Below are 19,158 nucleotides of genomic sequence, written 5' to 3'. Positions count from 1 at the left end.
TCTGCAAAAGGAGGATCTACTAAATATTGATGTAATTTTTCTGTTGAGGTGCCCAAATTTATGCACCTGCCTACTTTTGTTGAAGTAATTATTGCACACTTTCTGTAAATCCTATAAACTTCATTTCACTTCTCAAATATCACTGTGTTTGTCTGCTATATGATGTATTTAACTGAAATTGCTGATCCGAACAACCAATGATTTATAAAGGAAAATCTTGAAAATGATCAGGGGTGCCCAAACTTTTTCATACCACTGTATATATAGAAATGTAGTGAAGCAGAAATAGACGTGAAAAGTCAACATAATTCAAATCTGCATATTTGCTTCCATACATACTTCTATAGCCCTTTATGCTGCAGCAGAAGTGGGAAAAAAAAAAAAAAAGCAGCCCAACCTTTGCCACGCCCCCTCTCTCTGCTACATTAGTGCTGTGAGCGCTGCATCCTGCAGTGGAGGCGCTCGACAGGGAAGCAGCAGCAGGCAGCAATCATGTCTGAACACCGGCAGGGTCTCGTCTATTTGATCACTGGAGGCTGCGGATTTCTCGGCAAACACCTTCTGAGGGTTCTGCTGGAGAAGGAGGACAAACTGGAGGAGGTGCGAGTGTTTGACAAACACATCGACTCCGATTTAAAGGGACTCGGCACAGGTAAAAACGAACAGGCGCTGATCCGTGCTTTCTCTGCCGAACTGCATTTTAAAATCTGCTAATTTAAGCTTTTAATCTTATACCGGCATGTGCACGTACATTGTTTAAAGAACTGAACCCAGCTGTTTCTCATTTCATGACCACTACTTCAATTCGGCGATACATGGTTTACTATAGAGCTCTTGCTTTAATCTGTATTACGCCTTTATACACGGGTTTCAACATTTATAGTGTCTCTGCTTGAATAGGACTGTGGAATTTAAATTTGCATAATCTGTCATCTGTTTTGAAAAACACTGAAAGATTCCTGGTTGTCAAGAGGCTTGATGTGACACTTCATTAGGTGTGCTTTGTGTTGCCACATTCGTCTCCCTGTACTGTGATTCTGATGACTGAGTATACCCCATCCCCTAATTAGAAGTGGTTAATTGATCAAGGCAGCTACCTAAAGCACCAGCAGTGTGAGCCAGTGATGAGATCTTGAAATACAGCCAGATTCTGTGTCACAGGAACCCCACTACCAACACAGTAATATCTCATATGCAGTGCAGGCACCGGGTCAGCCTGCAGTTATGGCAGCAAGGTTCCAAAATTTCCTGTGGCAGGATAAAGATGTTCTAACTTGTCACCGCCTTGCCCTCATTGTCACAGCTTTCAGTTAAGTGGAAAGGCGTGTTGTGTTTTCCATAGAACCAGCAGACCTGCTTCACATGCCATCTGTTTCTGAAACACACACTAATTAACTAAGGCAACAGCTAAGCAGTGTTTTTCTTCCTGTTTAGGAGACATATATAAAATATGGTTGCCTTAAGTACAGTTAATTAGACTGTGCGACAAAAAGCTCTTAGCCTCATTAGTGTGAGGAATTCACGACCACAAATGACGCCTGTATGCCACAGTGGAAAGTGCTTTGATGAGCTTGTGTTGTTTACTGTGTGAAGGGACCGAGGCTGGCTGTGACTGTGAGGCCTCTGACTCTGCAGGAACATGAGATGTTGATTCGGGCGTGTTAAGTTTCCATGAAATATTGAATAAGTAAAAATATCTCCAATCTGTATCGAGCACAATTGTAAGCAAGGATCTCTAACCTGATGTTCAAAAGTCCAGCACCGTACTTATCAACATTTCAAGGACAGTGCATGAAGGCAAAGATAAACAATGAGTTCAAGACCTTCAATGAATGATGATAACAACGTTGTTGCCCAACTGAAAAGGCACAGTGCGTCTTGTGCCGGTGAAATGCGTTTTCCACCAACTGAGCTGTCTCATGTTGTTTCATAGCAGTGTTTCGGGAGCAGAACTACCCTCTGCATTAATGTGGTGAAGTGCCTTAACTTGTCAGGTTTATAACCCTCTCAACCTGCAAGCAGTTTCTATGCTTTAAAAAAAACATCTCCTGTCACATTTAACAAGTCCTGCCCCTCTATGGAAACAGCACAACCATGGCTAGAGGCAGGGAGAACTCAAATATGTCTCCTCTGCACGATAAGAAAGCTATAATGCCATCAGACTTTAAAAACAAAGATTTGAATATTTATCTTACAAAAATTTAAATTACCCGCAGTCAACATGTGCAACATTTTCCCAAGCACCCACAGGTGATACCAATACTGGAAAGCAAACATGGCAAATCTACATATTTTATAGTTTAAATTTGTTTCCAAACTCGTCTCCTGCTCAGTGTCAGCCTGCACGGCCTGCAGTTCAACCAAAAAGCCCATGAATTTAGTCACATGACTGTTGGTCACAGCTAAGGAACTAATGGCTTCAAAGTTGTACCAAGTCTGCAGAATCTTTTGTTTTATACAGATATCTGGTTAGGTCAAACTGTTTAGTTTTGGTGAAATTTGAAACGTTTTTTCAGCTTCGATTTGGTTAGGTTTCCCAAATGAATGACAAGTCACACATGATTAGTTTGGGGACTGACGAGCAAATACAGATGTGTTGATTCTTTATGTTTTTGCAGTTTCTTGCTCTGATAAATGGTCTAATTTTGGCAGATTTGTAAATACAACATGCCTTTCAAACCCAACAGCAGGTCCTTGTGTTTTCTTTTGAAACTGTTTCTTAACTGAATTTTCCAAAGAAAGTGCATTTTTAGAGATTAAAGATGACCCAGATAATCTGCCTCTTATGAAGAAGGTTATATCTTCAAACCGGACAGCCGTTTCTCAAGAAAACCACTTTTGTTACGAGTGCAAAAGGATGTTTTGTAATGTTGCGGTAAACAAAGCAACCAGCTCCTCCCTGCTTTATTTACTGTGTGTTTGTGTGTGCTGTTGGAATTCTTAGGACAACATTGTTGATGCTGGATCGCACGAGTGGTTTTGACTGTGTGCTTTCCTGTTTGTGACGCAGAGAGGACAAAGGTGGTGGCCATTCAGGGAGACATCACAGACTACAGCAGTGTGTTGGAGGCCTCTCGGGGGGTCGACGTCGTCATCCACACAGCCAGCCTGGTGGACGTCTGGCACAGAGTCCCAGAGAAACTCATCTTCTCTGTCAACGTCACAGGTAAGTCCTAAAGGGAGCGGTGATCCCAGTGACAACACCGGAAAGGGATGGAGAGGAAACATGAATGGGTGGTGAAGTTTTCTGGCTGTTTTTCCATTAGACAGTCACGCCTGTGGCTGCTCTGCAGGGTCTCCAAAGGCATTACTTCACTCATGAGCTCTGAAAAGTTAGAAGACCCATTCATATTCATGTACTGGAAACTGAGACAGGCTATTACTGGCTTGAAGTGGGTCAACAACTAGTTTTACTCATGTCCATAAATGTCTTTTTTTTTTTATTATTATACAATGACTGGTTCACTAAAAGGTCTGTTGTGTCACATCATCCCTTTTTGAAACTTAAGCTGCCTAATGCTATTAGTGTGGATTTCAGTGTCACCTAATGCTGTAAATGCTATTGGAGAGGCATTTCTCCACCCAAACAAGAACCCAGCTCCCAGCAGAACACAACATGATCTCAGTGTGGTGTTATAAAGTTCAAATCCAAAGAAATTCAATTTAAGAGTTTCTTCAGTTTGGATGTGAGCCAGGACTTTCCTCATGGACCCACAAAGTTTCCTCTCTTTCGGGAACCTGGCAGTAATAGTGCCACCATTCACCGCAACTGTAGCTATGACTAAACACAGGCTCCAGAGGGTTATTTTTATAGATGCCCAAGTGATATAAGGAGAATGTGTGTCAGTGCGGTTGTCTAGTTTTTAGTCGTGTTCGCTGGCGACTCAATGATGCCCTTGTCCCAGCCAAGTAAAAATCCTGTCCAAGCTGCTCAGATTTAATAAAGTAATGATCCACGACATCAGTCAGAGCCTTTAACATTCATATCATCTTACAGTCCAATAACACAGCCTTGAAATGAGCAAAGTATCTGGTTCACAAAGGTAATGTTTGTGTTTTATCTGAAGTATCTGGTTCACAAAGGTAATGTTTGTGTTTNAAGTATCTGGTTCACAAAGGTAATGTTTGTGTTTTATCTGAAGTATCTGGTTCACAAAGGTAATGTTTGTGTTTGATCTCACTGTGTGACAAAGGGTGTTCTGTATAGTTTAGATAACCTCGTCATTATGCGGTTTAGAGTCTCACGTTACCACCTCATTGTTGACAGCTTAACAGCCAACAAGGGGTCCTGATTTATTAACTCCATCTACGGTTAAATCTCAAAAATGTAACCCCTTTGTGTCCAAGTTACATATTTACAAGTGGCTTAGAAGTAGCTCAGCACTCCTGCAGCTTCTAGAATGGGCAGATCTGTGTAGTTCCTGCAACTCTCTTGAGCTCAAGCACACCAGCTCACCTACACTGTAAAACTGCTCTGCACAAAGTATTGGCAAGATGTGATATTGGAGCAATTCAGCCATACATCTTTAAATGTGGAAATCCTCAGCAATGGTTCTGACTGCGTATTCTGCACACAATACATTCTCCAGCATATAAAAAAAATCACCACATGAACATACTGACAAGGTTAAAAAACTTGATTTTCACCCGAGGAGGGCCTTTAAAGGGTGAAGCTGGTGATGTCATCGACACACATCAGCCAGAACATTGGGACAACCTGTGTAACACTGCGTACATTCTCCATGTGCCAACAAAACATGTTCTGACCCACTAGGGCGTGAACACGTGACCTCTGGTGGTGTCCTGCTGTGTCTGGCACCAGATTGTTGGCAAAGTCGGTGTTTGGAGGCTGAGTTGAAGCCCTGGCCACAGTTCCTGAGCAGTTTTTGCAGCGTGGCACTGTCCTGCTGCCATGTGGAGATGTGCATAGTCTGGAACAATGTTTGGATTGGTGGTGCATGTCATAATAACAGCCACATGAAAGCCAGACTCAGAGTTTCCCAGCAGATCATTACATTGTGATGAGATGATTCATTTTATGCACACAACCTGTCAGCAGTTTTATTATTGGGATTCATCATTGGATGTTTTTTTCAACAAATCCAAAAACAACATTTCAAAAAACAAATTCAGAAACTAACAACATTCTTGTCCTTCCCCAATACCAGATCACAAAAATAAAGTTACATTTTAAAAAAACAACATCTAAACCATGTAGTTTTTAGCAAATCGGGAGGAAATGCTGCCTTTTTTGGAGACGATTAATATCCATACGGTCCTCGCAGCAGATTGGTGCATAGGGAATGAACTCAGAATGAACTACAGCCCCATGTTCAGTGTAATGAAGGCGCATATATTGAATAGCGTCTAGACAACAATGGAGCTCTATGGCTCAGAGGAATAAGCTGTATCCAGCTTCGGATACACAGACAATCCATATTGTTGAGTTTTTTACTGTTGCGTGTTTAGTTGCACGTAAGAGAAACAGAAAATATTACCTTTGTTATCTTTGACAACATGTGTCCAGGAAATACCGCTGCTTATTTGTCTCAATTCCTAACATGCTTCTGGCCATGAGGCTTAACTGACTAAGGAAGCACTTTTGTTGACAGCAGTATGCCAGATGTCTTTTACAAAACCAAAAATACATGTCTTTAATTGATGTGGCTGTGGACTAATCCCGATCCAGGCTGAGGACAGTGTTCACATTAATAGAAAAATGCATGTAAAGACTTTTAGTTTCTGTAGGCTCATGGTTTCTGGTTGAACTGTTTGGCTGGAAATAGTCTGCAGTGATTCAGCAAATAGACAAAAGGCACCTTTGTCATCTGTAAGCCGAGCTGACTGGGGGCTTTGCAAACAATGTTTCCAAAAACCGAATACAACAGACCTCGTGCAGTTGATTGAATTGAGTGAATAGTTGACTCACATCTGTCTGGAGGTTCTAATGTTTCGACTTGCCAGAGGCTGGTTTTATTCACTTTTCTATGCACCAAAAGCAATCAAATTCCTGCATGGTTAGTTTTTCCACCTGTGTAGAGCTCTGTTATAGCAACCAGGGCAATGATTAGGTTTCACCCAGTGAAGACGGTTCAGTTTGGCTTCCTCCAGTTGAGAAATATTACAAGAATTTGGTGTTTTTTCCCCTGTATTGGTCTCAGAGGGTTTCCATGCTTGCATCATATCATTTTTCAGATAGCTGTTAACTCCCTAATCTTTATCTCAGAGACAAAATCTTGCTCTTCTGCGTACGAGTCCAAGGTGTGAGGCTGTTTACTGAGTGAAAGAGTTGAGAACATTAGACACTGGTTACAGATGAAAATTCATGGCTCTGTGTAGATGATGTAGCCAGAAGAGCATAGCTGGAACAAATTTCATTAATGTCCCATCCTGAGTCCAAGTAAGTCATGACAATCAGGATAAAACCAGGACATTGGACCTGGCTCACCTAAGTAGACTCCAGTTATTTTAAAGTTTTTCTATTATATCTGTACTTTTCCAGATTTGATGAGCCACAATGTCCTCTGTGAAAAAGGTCTGACAAGTACACCTGCTGTTAAATAGATTGGCTTTATCATTTTCCTTTTAACAAACCGATTAGCTTAGCTTGTCCTAATTCGAATACAACAGCAATTTTGGTAATTTCAGTCCATCACCTTTTTCCAGAACATGTGTGTCCAAGTCAAGATCGGCAGCAGTCGGGCTGTATAACAAATCAGTATTTCCATTGACAATTCATTTGTTGATTATTTTCTCATTTAACTGATTAGCTGTTTGGGGTATAAAATGTCGATCAGTGTTTTCCAAAGCCCAAGACAGTGTGCTCAAATGTCCTGCTTTATCCTGAAGCTAAAATACTTCCAATTTTCTGTGATAGAGAAGAAAAGAAACCAGAAAATTGTTTACTGTAGAAAATGAGTCAAATGGATTAAGTGATTATTAAAAAAAGCTGGTGATTAATTTATTAGTTGACAACTAATTGGGTGGAGCACTTTGGTGATCCGTTCACGTTTTACTGAAAGCAATCATCGTGCCAACATCAGTTTGGTTTGTGACTAAATACCTGCAAAGACAATTCCCAACAATCCTTGCTGTACAGGGTGATTAGTGGTAATTACAGAAGATGGTAATTATAGTTTCTCAGCAGTTACTCTGCACCATGTTCAGACAGTAAAACAGCATTTATATTGTTTATTCAGTTTTAACTCAAACTTTCTGTAAACTTGTAGCTCTTTGTTTCTGCCGGTTGAAGCCCTCAAACTGAGTTGACATCCCTGCAGCTGCATGATAAGCAAGTAAAAGGGAGAACCGTGAATTATCATTCCTGAAACGGATTCCAGCAGATTCTCATCAGGACTTTTCATCCTCTGCCAAACTGGACCAAATGTCACTGTACAGTGAACTGTGTCCTTTGTGACTTCAAGCTGAACTCCAGGCTACTTAAACTCAACAGTAACCTTAGTATTGGAAACTGGAAACACTTGGAAAAAGTGTTGAATGCAGTAATGAGAGATCTTTTTTCCTCCACTACGCAGTGACCGTATTTCTTTCCACTGCTTGTCCACTGATGATAATAAAGATCAGGGTTTTATGGCGCAGAGAGGAAAAATAGTTTCCTATCAGCTAAGCAGAACACATGTGGAACTGATTGCCTCTTTTAATACATTTCATGTTTATTCTCTCCTTATGCATTCAATTATGATTTCAAAACTTGCATCCTTTTACACATGCTACGGTGTGTTTACTTCACTTTAAAGGATCGTGTTAGTTTTGCCTCAGTAAAACCTTCAGACACAAGGAAGGAATCTAGCTATGTCAAAGCCAGCCATGTGGCTTCAGAGGAAAAACTTGGGTGTTTCCTTATAAAATCCATTCTGCTCCGTCTAAACTACCAACTATAAATAATGATGTTTTCTCTCCTGTCAGGGACGAAGAATATCATCAATGCCTGTGTGGATTGCGGCATCGAATGCCTGGTTTATACCAGCAGCATGGAAGTGATTGGTCCCAACATGAATGGAGACCCCTTTAAGAGGTAAAACTCAAGATGTCATTCTTTACTGGTTTATTATGGTATACTGGTTTTTATGTCAACTCAGTGACCCTGTGTCCAATTGTTGTCCTTGCCAAGCCCACGTGGTTGTAATTTAGACTCCCATTTTGAGGAATGCTTTGCCTCCTTTACTTTCTTTTCTGTTGTTGCTGTCTTGTGTCTTTTCTCTCTTCTTGTCTTGAATGCACCATCATGGAAAACATGAGGCCCATTCTGAAAGATATGATCAGAAACACACACAGTGTCCGAGTGGTCCAATCAGTGGTGTTTTAAGTTCCTTTCAGCAGATGTGGAATGAAAAAAAAAAAGAACAGCTATCTGTCTGGTTTGACAGATAAGTTACGTAATGTTACAGCTCGTGACATGTCGGCAACTGGAAAAGCAAACATGCTTTACAAGTTGTCATGACACAACATATACAAACATATAACAAACACTCTTGCTGTTCAGTGCCACTTAAAAACTACATAATTAGTTAATGAAGGAGATTTGCCACATACCAACATGTCTGTTAGTCACAACACCTTGGGAGTAACTAAACACATGTGGTTGGAAACGTGATTTCCACCTGAAAACAAAACACTCCTGGAAGTGACATTTCCTCTGATTTGTAGTGGAATATTTTGGTCCTTGGGTGCAAAGACGCCATAACAGAGATAACTTAGGAAAAATAGAAACAAAATCCACAAACAGAGAGGTCACACCTGATGTGAGTCAGAGCTCAGTGATTATTTCACATGGTGATGCAGTTTATTTAGTTGCAGGTATGTGTTTGTTTTTCCGTTTGCTTCGGTCCATTTACTACAAAGACTTTACAATTGGAAAAACTTAAAGCAGATACCTATTCGGTGTAACCACCTTTTCTCTTTTCAAGGTTCCTACTTCAGTGCAACCTTTACCAGTAATAGTTATATAAAAACCCGTCTGCATAGCTGTGAGTCAACTTAATCAAGCACATGAAACAAGAATCACATGTGCATTCATTGTTACATAATCATGGTGGACTGACATGGAAAAGTCTGTCCTGCATTATTTACCATGAAACAATGCAGTCAGGTCATGGTCTTTACTGTGATAGATACAAATCTGGCTTCAAACATTTAAATAAAATGGTAGTTATGTTTTTTTTTTATAAAATAGAGAAGGTTTTCAGTATCACAAATCACTGCCACTCCTCCTAATAGTGTTTGTTGGACTTGCAGGTTGGGATAAACGTAGCTACAGCTACATTGAAAGAATTGTTGCAATTCTGTCTTTGCTGACATCATAACATTAAGTCAGACCCTAAGAATGAGCCTTTGTCTGCTCATGTTGAACAGACTGCTTCTGCTCAGGCTCTGCAAATGCAAACAAGTTAAGATGAAAGCTTCAAAGGAAACACGATAGAGTTTTTTTTTTTTTTGTCATGTTTGCTTTATAATCTTCACTATCTTTTTCTCTCCGTCTCTGCATGTTTCCTTTTGAGCTGTCCATTTGGCCCAGTTTAAACACATTCCTCTCATACATGTGGCAAGGTCAAGAAAATACAGCCTGCTTACTTTCTGCTGAGCGCCTCACTCAGTGATCGACTTCTGTTTCTACAGGGGGAATGAAGACACGAAATACCTCGTCAAACACACAATGGCCTATCCAAGGAGCAAGACAGAGGCGGAGAAAATGGTGTTGGCCGCAAATGGCACCAAGGTAGTAAATGTCTTACAGTATTTATTTCACCAGTAAATGGTCATTGTTTCTGGTGTTTTCCTTGTTAAGCGCATTTTGCACATTTACAATCTTAACAGTGGCAACATTTTGGAAAGAAATAACTATTTATTAAAAGCATATTTGAAGTGCTTAGTGCACTTCAGAGACTCACTGATGTTGAAATCATTATAAAAGTATACAAAAAAACAAAACATTTATTTAACCCAGATACAGTGTGTTATTGTAATTTTAAACTCTGAACACTGAGCAACACAGTGTAAAAGCAGTAGATACCATGGACTCAGTTGGACTCCAGCCTAAAAAAAAAACAAAAACACAATGTGGGATTTGTTGTGCAACGTGGCAACAGAATACCACATCACCTCCCTTGTGGATGTTGTAGTGTCATTCCTGCTGTTTAAAATTAAAATCCACACCCTCCTTGTGACCAATTTTCCGTTTTCTTGGTTTCGTTTCTGTCCTATCTGATTCCTTACTGGATGTTTGTCCTGTTCCCATTTAGGTAAAGGGCGAAAAGTGTTTGTACACTTGCTCCTTGAGGCCAACGGGGATTTACGGCGAAGGCCATCCACTTATCAAGGACTTCTATGATATGAGTGTTCAAAGGGGAGGCCTGGTTATTGGAGGCATCCCAGACCACATTGAACACGGCCGGGTCTATGCAGGTAAAATGACTGTTTTTGTGAGTCACAGCCATCAATTTTAAACTAGTTTGTGGATGCGGTTTGCTCTATTTTTACTTCTGAAAGCGCAGGCGAGTAGACTAAACTGCATATGTTCAGACCAGGGCTGAAAGCAGAAGTAGAGTCGTCACACAGAGGTACTTCCGCAACGTTTTACAGGAAGTTAGAAGGTTTTTGTATCTGATAAATCTTCACAGTACAGCTACCCAGCATTACCACTTCACATCCTAAAAACTAACTCATGCAGACTCCTAAACAACTGGTAGTGAGTGAGTTTACAGTCTAAATACTGTCACATCAAAGACAGACACATGGAACAACATGACAAAGATTCAAAGCTGGGATGTTTCATAGATTTTTTTTAACAATACCAGGTGGATGTTATCAGTCAACATCTGCTTTTACAGCTGTATGGACACAGTAAATACCCTCCTGTTGTAATGATGACATCATTTATCAGCCTCATGGTATCACCAGTCCTGACCAGACCAAATAAATAACGACCAACATGACATTTTAACATGATTTCAAATTAAGTATGTCAACCATAAATATCAGACTGATACTACACAACATGTAGAATCAACTTTCCAATTAGGACACTGTAAATACTTTGCCAGTGTTTGAAATGTGCATGTCAGAGGTTAGCAATGATGTCAGTATAATGTGGTCACAGCTGTGAAGTAACTCAGCACATTTACTCAAGAGATCTTCTCAGGAACAGTTTTGATGTATTTGACTTACAAATTTTAGAGAGAGAGTTGTTTCTTTATTAGCAGTGGTTATACTATAGTTTTTACATTTGCATTGGTGTTGTTCAATGAAAACATTTTATTAAACAAATGTATGCTGAATGACTCAGGTAAATTCAATTAAAAAATAAAACTTGGATCCGAACGTTGTTTTTTTCAAAACTTTTTAAGTAAATTTGTCACGGCTTTGTCTTATTTTTCTCTCGACAGCTGTTGTTTTAAATGCGTTACAGTGCATATAAAAGTATTCAATCCCCTGGAAGTTTTCCCCTATTATTGCTTTTTCATATGAAAAAGAAAGACTCTTTCATGTCACAGTGAAAATGGAGTTCTACAAACTAATGTCAATTAACTAAAAACATTAAACATAAAATTGCAGTCTTGTCCAGATGTGCAAGGCTGAATGAGATACATCCACACAGGCTTAACGCTGAAATTGCAAAAGGTGCATCTATGAAATACTGACTTGAAGGGGGTCAGTACTTATGCCATGACTTGTTTTTTTTTTAATTTTTTTTTTTATATGTAATTAAGTAATTGACATTACACTGTACTTTTTATCGCTTTGCTTTTAATAACACATAGTTAGAACCTATGAAAAGGAAAAGTTCCAAAGAAGGCCCTAGAATGTGAAAGAGTGTAAAACACAATGAGTATGAATTCTTCAGACTGGAAACATTCTCTTATAGAACTCAAATACCTTTTGGTGCTTAAGTACATAGATATGTATAGCAAAGGCCTTTATTATACATATCTATGCTTAAGTATTTTTAAAGTACCTCTTTCATCATTCATTCTGGTATTTACCCAGTTGTTTGTGTTGCTAGGCAACGTGGCCTGGATGCATCTACTGGCAGCCCAAGCGCTGAGGAAGAACCCGCAGAAGATTGGAGGAGAAGCTTTCTTCTGTTACGATGACTCACCCTACGAAAGCTACGAGAATTTCAACATGATATTGCTCTCCGTCTTTAACTTGAGAAAGAAGCGTATCCCTGCAATTATGCTCTGGTTCCTGGCCATGTTTAATGACCTGCTCCGCTGGATAGTAAGCCCCGTATACAACTACACACCGTTACTAAACAGTTACACATTAGCTGTGGCCTGTACCACCTTCACAGTGAGCACTGACAAAGCCCAGCGATATTTCCAGTATCGCCCCCTGTATGGCTGGGATCAATGTCTCACCCGAACACAAAAATGGATCGAGACATTCCCTTTAAGTAAAACCAAAGACTCCTGATGTAACACACACCAGAGATTGCTATGCAGAAAAGCAGGATCCCAGGTATCTGTGCTTGTAAAATTTGCTGATTTTTTTAAAGCAAAAACAACCTCACAGTATGCACAGTGTATATGATTGAGCTTTGTAGAAAAACAAATCAGTTTCAACTGTATACACATACATACAGACTCACATACAGAACGTATGTTAATGAACAAGTAATTGTTCAATTCAGAAAAAATAAATTGTGAAAGTTTTAATAGTATTTTATGTAATTTATATTTATAAGAGATCTTAAATTGAGCTTCTGAGAACAAATGTCATTATGTTAACACCAGTATCAAAGAGAGTACAGGGTTAAACATAAGAACAAAGGGAGAAGGCAATATTAAACATGGATTCTGATGTTGTTTGTATAAGCTTCATTCCAAAGCCACTTAAAGGAGCTCACGGCAAAAGTCAGACATTTGTTATTACTGTCTTTGTTATGTCCGTGTACAGTGTTTAAAACAAATATAAATAAACATTATGAAATCATTAAGGTATAGCGCATATCTTAAATAGAATGTATTTAGATCTAAAAAACATTGTACATGACACACTGTAAATTGTACAATTTACAAGCATATACTAATAAATGTCAGTAATATATATTACTAACTTTTTTTATTTTGTATAATCTGTAAAATTGTTAATATGATGTATAAAAAGTACATAGTTATTTTGGTAATTGTCTTATTTTAATAAAATAAAATGAAATTGTTACTTACCTTGCGTTACCTTTTGTGACTCTTCACTTGGTTACAGGGAAGGATGAATGGTTATGTTTTTATTTCCATCACTGATGTTTTGTTCCAATGAAAAACACACGTCATTACATAAGTTGGCGTAGCCTGGAGACATGAGTCATGATGCGGGATCACCATTTTTGTTTCAAGTGTATATGTCACCTTACCACTTTCAATGGGTGTGTTCCAGCACTACGTTGCTACAGAAACATAAACAATAACTGTTCACTGGAAAGCCTTTAAATGTATGACTCAGAAATCAAAGGGTGTCCCTCATTTCTGAGGATTTCCATGGCAAATTTCACAACACCGAAAATGAAAACAGATGAATGACTCACAAATCCCCAAACAAAAACACTAATGGTTTTCCTAAACTACATGAAGCAATTTGAAGATATGGGGATTTTTATTGTATTGAAGTTATTAACGATACATCTGCTAATATAGCCTACAGGAAAATATAGATGAATTCAGCATATTACATCTTCATCTTCATCTTCATACCCCGCTTGGAATACTGAAGTCAACCGACCAGATGCTCCTGGATTGAGCCTTTGCAGCAGCTGCTCCTAATCCCTGGAACAGTTTCATTTCCAAGTAAAAACTGATGAGATTTTAGAAACTTTTAAGTCACTATTGAAGGCTCACCTTTTCTCTTTAGTGACCCAAGAAGAGCACACCCTGACTTAATCCTTTATTGTGCTGTATCTCTCTCTCTCTCTCTCTCTCTCTCTCTCTCTCTCTCTCTCTCTCTCTCTCTGTGTGTGTGTGTGTGTGTTTATTTAGTTTTGCATTTTAGTCATTGTGTTTTCCTGTGTCTTATTGGTTGCTATTTTAATGGTACACCACTTTGGCTCAATTCATGTGTTTTTTTTTTATGTGCTTTATGAATAAAAGTAACGTAAGACAATGTGGTCTGATTCTAAATTATGATATGTCAGAAACCATGCATCAGTATGATTTAGTTATTGTGTTTTGGTGGATCACCACAACACTGTACTGTGACCATATTAGCTGCTGCAAAGATAATGCCAAACGAAATGTTGTTGTATTTCTTGTACTATGACAATAAAGCTCATCCTTCACTGTAATTAAAGGCTATAGCGCCATCCACTGGTAAAACAGAATACACCAACAAATTGAAAAACTTTCAATTGATAGAATTTTTAAAAAATGTTTTCAACCCTCCCAATCACTGTTTTGATTTGGGAAATATCTTGTGGTAAAATTATTATCATTTAACCTAACATTAACATTCAACCTATTTGTTTGGAACTTCTTTTTTTTCACTTTTAGGCACATAGAGTTCCTCGCAAAATCATATTTTAATCATAGGAGACACGGTAATAAATGTGCGAGTGGTTTAAAATTTCGTCAAAACCAGTAGTAAAGAGAAAAAAACCCAAAAGGTGTCAGTAAGTATTTAAGAGTGGTATAAATAGCATATTCCTGCTGTGAAAGGGAGGCTCCTGTACGTGTGCGTGCCCGACGACTTTGACGTGAACACGCACGTAGCTGTCAGTAGGAAATGCAGGCTGTCCGTGTAGGATGCACCCTGCCGCTATGCTTGGATAAATTAATCACAGAAAGTCCTTGTTTTTCAGAATGAAAACTATCATTTAGAAGGTTGCTTGAACTCAGAGAGAATGGTTGAAGCTGGTCCGCATGTCTAACCGAGGTAACCGGGACATTCAACCTGCTAGCGAGGCTAACAGAAACAGAATACTGTCAACGCTAATGCTAATAGTTACATTAGGCTAAAATAAGCTAACTTAGCTAGCTGCTAACTTAGCCAGCTAGCTCGCCGAGTGCAGGACGTTTGCTCTTCCAACAGCTCTTTTCGTTCAGCGGTTCCTGCTCCGGCGTCGCTTTTTCGTGTTTTTAATTCAGCGGAGGAGATTGCGGAACCGGAGCTGTGGCGGGGGGACGCGCCGACAGGAACCCCCTGGCTATCCAGGCGGACGGATTGCAGTGACACGCCGGTCGTGGGTGAGTTGAGCAGCGGAGTTGAAGTTGTAGTTGACCGGGGCATCGGGGTGGACAAGGCCGTGGACGCTGCTCGGCCAGGGCCTGGCAGGCACAGGGAGGGTGTTGACTATTGGCTATTAGTAAACCGTTGCCCCTGTGCGCTGAATCGGGAAGTTGAGTCGCTTCGAGCGAGGCCTCTGGAGAGGATATGACAACAAAGTGACTGGTGTTATTAGCTGTTAGCATGTAACCGATAGCCGCCTGGAACTACCACTACAGACTTAAACCTGCTTCATCAGCAAAATACTGGATCCCCGTGGTTGTCCGGGCGCTTTGATGCATGATTTGGCACTCGGGCTTGTCTACAGATTAAGTAAAAATGTGCTAAAGCGTAACATTGTAGTCATTGCAACCTTTTGGATTTTCGGTGTGATAGAACTTGGGCGTGATTTCGCTTAAAAAGTCCTTGAACTACACATTAGTACTGTAGTCATTTCATTGTAACAAGTGAGAAAACAAAGGTTGTGATAGCTAATGCTGTCAGTAGTTTTATGTTATCTGCAGAATCAATATATCAAAATATCACACTTGACGTTACAATACAAACAAGTCTATAAGATCTGCACAGGGAGGTATGTCTGCACACTGTCTCGCAGAAGTTTCCAGGATTTCATAGTTCACTTATTTAGCTGCTTCTTCAATCCAATTCACTGATACTATTTTAAGAAGAGGAACTCTGTGCTTATGTTCCCTAGAAAATGGCAAGAGGTCTTGTATTTTATGAAAAGTGTTGACCTTTCATGTTGCTGGGAGTTTTCTTGTTGCTGATTGTTTATGATCTGAAGGTATTGTTTCAAAAAGTGCGGGTTTTTTTTTTTATCACTACAGTTATGACTGAATGGATAGCTACTCTTTGGCAAAAGAAAACTGACCTTCACTTTATTTCTGTTTGTAAAGGAGAGATCAGAGTGGAACGATGGCTGAACTCTCCACCTTATCGCCGTCACCGCCGGCATTAGGTGATCCTCATGCTGCTCCATCCATCCCACCGTCTTCATCAGCACTCGCTGCTCCTAATAGCCCTGCGCCAGGGTCTGCCAGGGAGCTACCCGTACCCAAGTCTTCCCTTTACAATGATAAAGCTTTGACTGGAAACACTCCTGCAGCACTGTCAGGAGGGTCACCCTTGACTTCCCACCTACCCTTGAGTCCTCCCAAACTCACATCTGAAACCCAACTTCCATCGATGGTACATGGAGATGCTCCACAAACAGAGGAAACAGCAGGGAATGATACAGACACTGCAGCTCATGTTATTAAGCAGGAGACAATGACCAGTGACCTAGCTGCTGTGGAGCTCGTAAATAATGAAACAGAGACCCCAGCACTGGCAAGTGAGCCATCAGCTCCAAGTGAAATGCCACAGGCATCTCCCTCTCCTGATCTAAATCCTGGTCCTAATCTGTACCCCAGTGTGCATGTCACCTATAACCCAAATCCTGTCGTGGATGATGGTCAGCTTACAGCGAGCCAACCCCAAACAACTACAGGTTCTAGTCCTGCACCTGCTCTTTCAGCATCAACAGCAGCTGAAGAGGAGAAACCTCCTCTGCTTCAACAAGCACAAAACCCTCAAAGCGAGCCTTCTCCTCCTCCTCCTCCTCCTCTGTCCCCAAAGCCCGACACTCCTAGCCAAACCAGGAAGGGTGAACTGCCTGCTACCCCCACTAGAGCCGAACACCCCAGCCCTACTGTCCCACTCATCCACGAACCAGCCTCTGCCCTCCCCCTTCCCAACCCCAACCCCAGGCCAGCTCCTGACACCCTTAGCTATCTTGAATCAGCCAGCCTGATGTCAGGGACGTTGGAGTCTCTGTCTGGACTTGGAGAGGATGGGAGCTCTGTGGGCTCAGACTCAGAAATCAATGGCTTGACCGTCAGACGCACGGATAAATATGGCTTCCTAGGTGGGAATCAGTACAGTGAAAGCGGGTAAGGAGAAGGACAGTAATCACACATTCACACTCCCAGTCATATTTGTAAAATGTTGGTCATGTTCACTGTGTAATTTTTATTATGTCAAATAGCTACATTCAAATGAACTGAAACACTTTCTCAGTGTGGCTGTGCGAAGGAGAGAAAAAAGACACATCTTTTTTTTTTTTTTTACGCTGTGTTTCCATGCAGACAGTTCACTATTTGCAATATGAGACACCATTAGATTATGGCCTCAGAATTGTATTACAAAGATAAATGTAAATCCTGCTTTACTATCTTTTAATTGGCCACTTTGTTCCATCCAACCCAAAGTGATCTTCCTCTCTTCTTGGGCTCAACCTCTCTTTCCTGCCTTCCTCTTCTTCTCTGCTGCTCTAAACATATCTCTCTGTCCTTTATCTCCCCTTCGTCTGACTCAGATAATGCTGAGAGCGCTTTTGTGACTCAATATGTACTGACTCTGTGTCTCTGTGGTATCGCCCCTCACACCCATCTGCTCTCTTCCCCTCTTTTTTTTTTCTTTGTCAGATTTGCTTCTACTTTTCCGACAAGCTAATTGCCCTTTCGACTGCTGAATAATTAAAATTGTATTGATTTACCATCAGTGGTGGCGGTGCGTTCTGGTCCTTGTTAGCAATGTTCTTTAACTGAGCGATTCAGCGTAATGTGGTGCAAATGAATGTAAGAGTGAGAGTGAGGTAGTTCATTTTGTGTCATTTGAGTTACAAATTTATGCAATATTCAGGACTATGAAAAGGAAAAAAAGAACTTCCCAGTTCTGTCAGTGATGGAGTCATTTTATATTACTCAATCTTGCAGTGAAAAGGAAGTCCGTGTTGAAGTTGCCAGGCAGAGGGAGATGAAATGGCTTGATATGTTCGGCAACTGGGATAAATGGGTCAAACATCGCTTCCAGAAGGTATGAACACTGGCCTGTCAGCAGAGTTTATAGATATGAGAACTGTATGTGAGTTGCGGCATTTAGCTATGCTCTTGGATTTGTTATACTGGATATGTTAAACATTATGCCATAGCCAATATTGCAATATTGTATGTATCTGTTTTTGCATTACAGGTGAAGATGCGATGTCGGAAGGGGATTCCATCTTCTCTCAGAGCCAAAGCATGGCAGCTGCTATCTAACAGTCAAGACCTTCTAATGGCCAACGCTGGGAAATTTGAGGTATCACTGTTACCATGTCGTTTACAAAACTGATGTCACCTACCCTCAAACAGCAAACATGCCTCTCTCTTTTTTAGATTTTCATTGTCTTGAATTTGTCTTAAGTCTTGAATTGCTTCAAACCAACTGTCTTAGTTCTTGAACTTCTCTCTCTCTTTCTATTTATAAAGCTTTGTGGTTGGTTTGAGAACATTCACGGACAGTGTAGAAGCTACAGTATTTAGATTGAGTAATTGGTTCAAAGTGGGGACCATTTTAAAGGGAACTTGTGGCTAAGCAGGGCAATTTCAGCTCCAGAGGTGCTAAAGGGGCGCAAGCGCAGACCTCGTAAGTTGTAAGCCTCTTATCAGGACCAGTAATCCTCCCTGTCAGGGCCCTGCCTCACACTGGAGGGTCTGGCCTTGGCTGGGTTTGGGGCCCAGCAGTGTACTTACTATTGTTCTTGTTATCTGAGAAAGAATTTATCTTTCACCTTTTAGTTTTTTTAATTTATTGTTTAGTGTCCCCGTTGTTGTTCCATACAGGGTTTGGCGGTCTAATCCACATACATGTCTAATTTAAATAAATTAATAGTTGATTCCACAAATTAATGAGAATTTATCTACAGCTTGTGTTTAATTTGTTCATTGCAGGAGCTGGAGAGAGAGCAGGGTGAGGCTAAATGGTTGGACATTATAGAGAAGGATCTACACAGGCAGTTCCCCTTTCATGAGATGTTTGCTGCTCGTGGTGGCCATGGGTAAAATACCGCACGCACACACACACACACACACACACACACACACACACACACACACACACACACAC

At 40.4% G+C, this 19,158-nt stretch overlaps 2 protein-coding genes across 2 annotated transcripts in view; both read left to right on the top strand.

Moving 5' to 3' along the window:
- The first annotated feature begins 456 nt into the window (after positions 1–456).
- On the top strand, positions 457–13,183 carry hsd3b7 (hydroxy-delta-5-steroid dehydrogenase, 3 beta- and steroid delta-isomerase). The gene is made up of 6 exons (XM_008295344.1): positions 457–652; positions 3,011–3,166; positions 7,927–8,035; positions 9,637–9,736; positions 10,260–10,422; positions 12,020–13,183. Exons 1-6 carry the CDS (start codon positions 493–495, stop codon positions 12,430–12,432), a joined length of 1,101 nt encoding a protein of 366 aa, XP_008293566.1. The 5' UTR covers positions 457–492; the 3' UTR covers positions 12,433–13,183.
- Positions 13,184–14,733: 1,550 nt separating this feature from the next.
- The window catches only part of tbc1d10b (TBC1 domain family, member 10b), a 9,118-nt gene continuing 4,693 nt past the window's right edge, over positions 14,734–19,158 (top strand). The window contains exons 1-5 of the mRNA XM_008295343.1: positions 14,734–15,191; positions 16,128–17,162; positions 17,988–18,087; positions 18,244–18,351; positions 18,984–19,090. Of these exons, the coding sequence (XP_008293565.1) occupies positions 16,147–17,162; positions 17,988–18,087; positions 18,244–18,351; positions 18,984–19,090 (1,331 nt within the window). The 5' untranslated portion in view covers positions 14,734–15,191; positions 16,128–16,146. The remainder of the gene's footprint in view (positions 15,192–16,127; positions 17,163–17,987; positions 18,088–18,243; positions 18,352–18,983; positions 19,091–19,158) is intronic.

The sequence above is a fragment of the Stegastes partitus genome, unplaced genomic scaffold, assembly GCF_000690725.1.
Source record: "Stegastes partitus isolate 25-593 unplaced genomic scaffold, Stegastes_partitus-1.0.2 Scaffold1038, whole genome shotgun sequence".
NCBI classification, from domain to species: domain Eukaryota; kingdom Metazoa; phylum Chordata; class Actinopteri; family Pomacentridae; genus Stegastes; species Stegastes partitus.
The sequence above is the reverse complement of the archived record's forward strand: the minus strand, read 5'-3'. Positions and strand labels throughout refer to the sequence as shown.

Excerpts from the sequence above, each read along its gene's own strand:
- hsd3b7 (XM_008295344.1), top strand. The coding sequence starts at position 493 with ATGTCTGAACACCGGCAGGGTCTCGTCTATTTGATCACTGGAGGCTGC. Across the intron at positions 653-3,010 it reads TTTAAAGGGACTCGGCACAG|AGAGGACAAAGGTGGTGGCC; the intron begins GTAAAAACGAAC and ends TTTGTGACGCAG. Across the intron at positions 8,036-9,636 it reads AATGGAGACCCCTTTAAGAG|GGGGAATGAAGACACGAAAT; the intron begins GTAAAACTCAAG and ends CTGTTTCTACAG.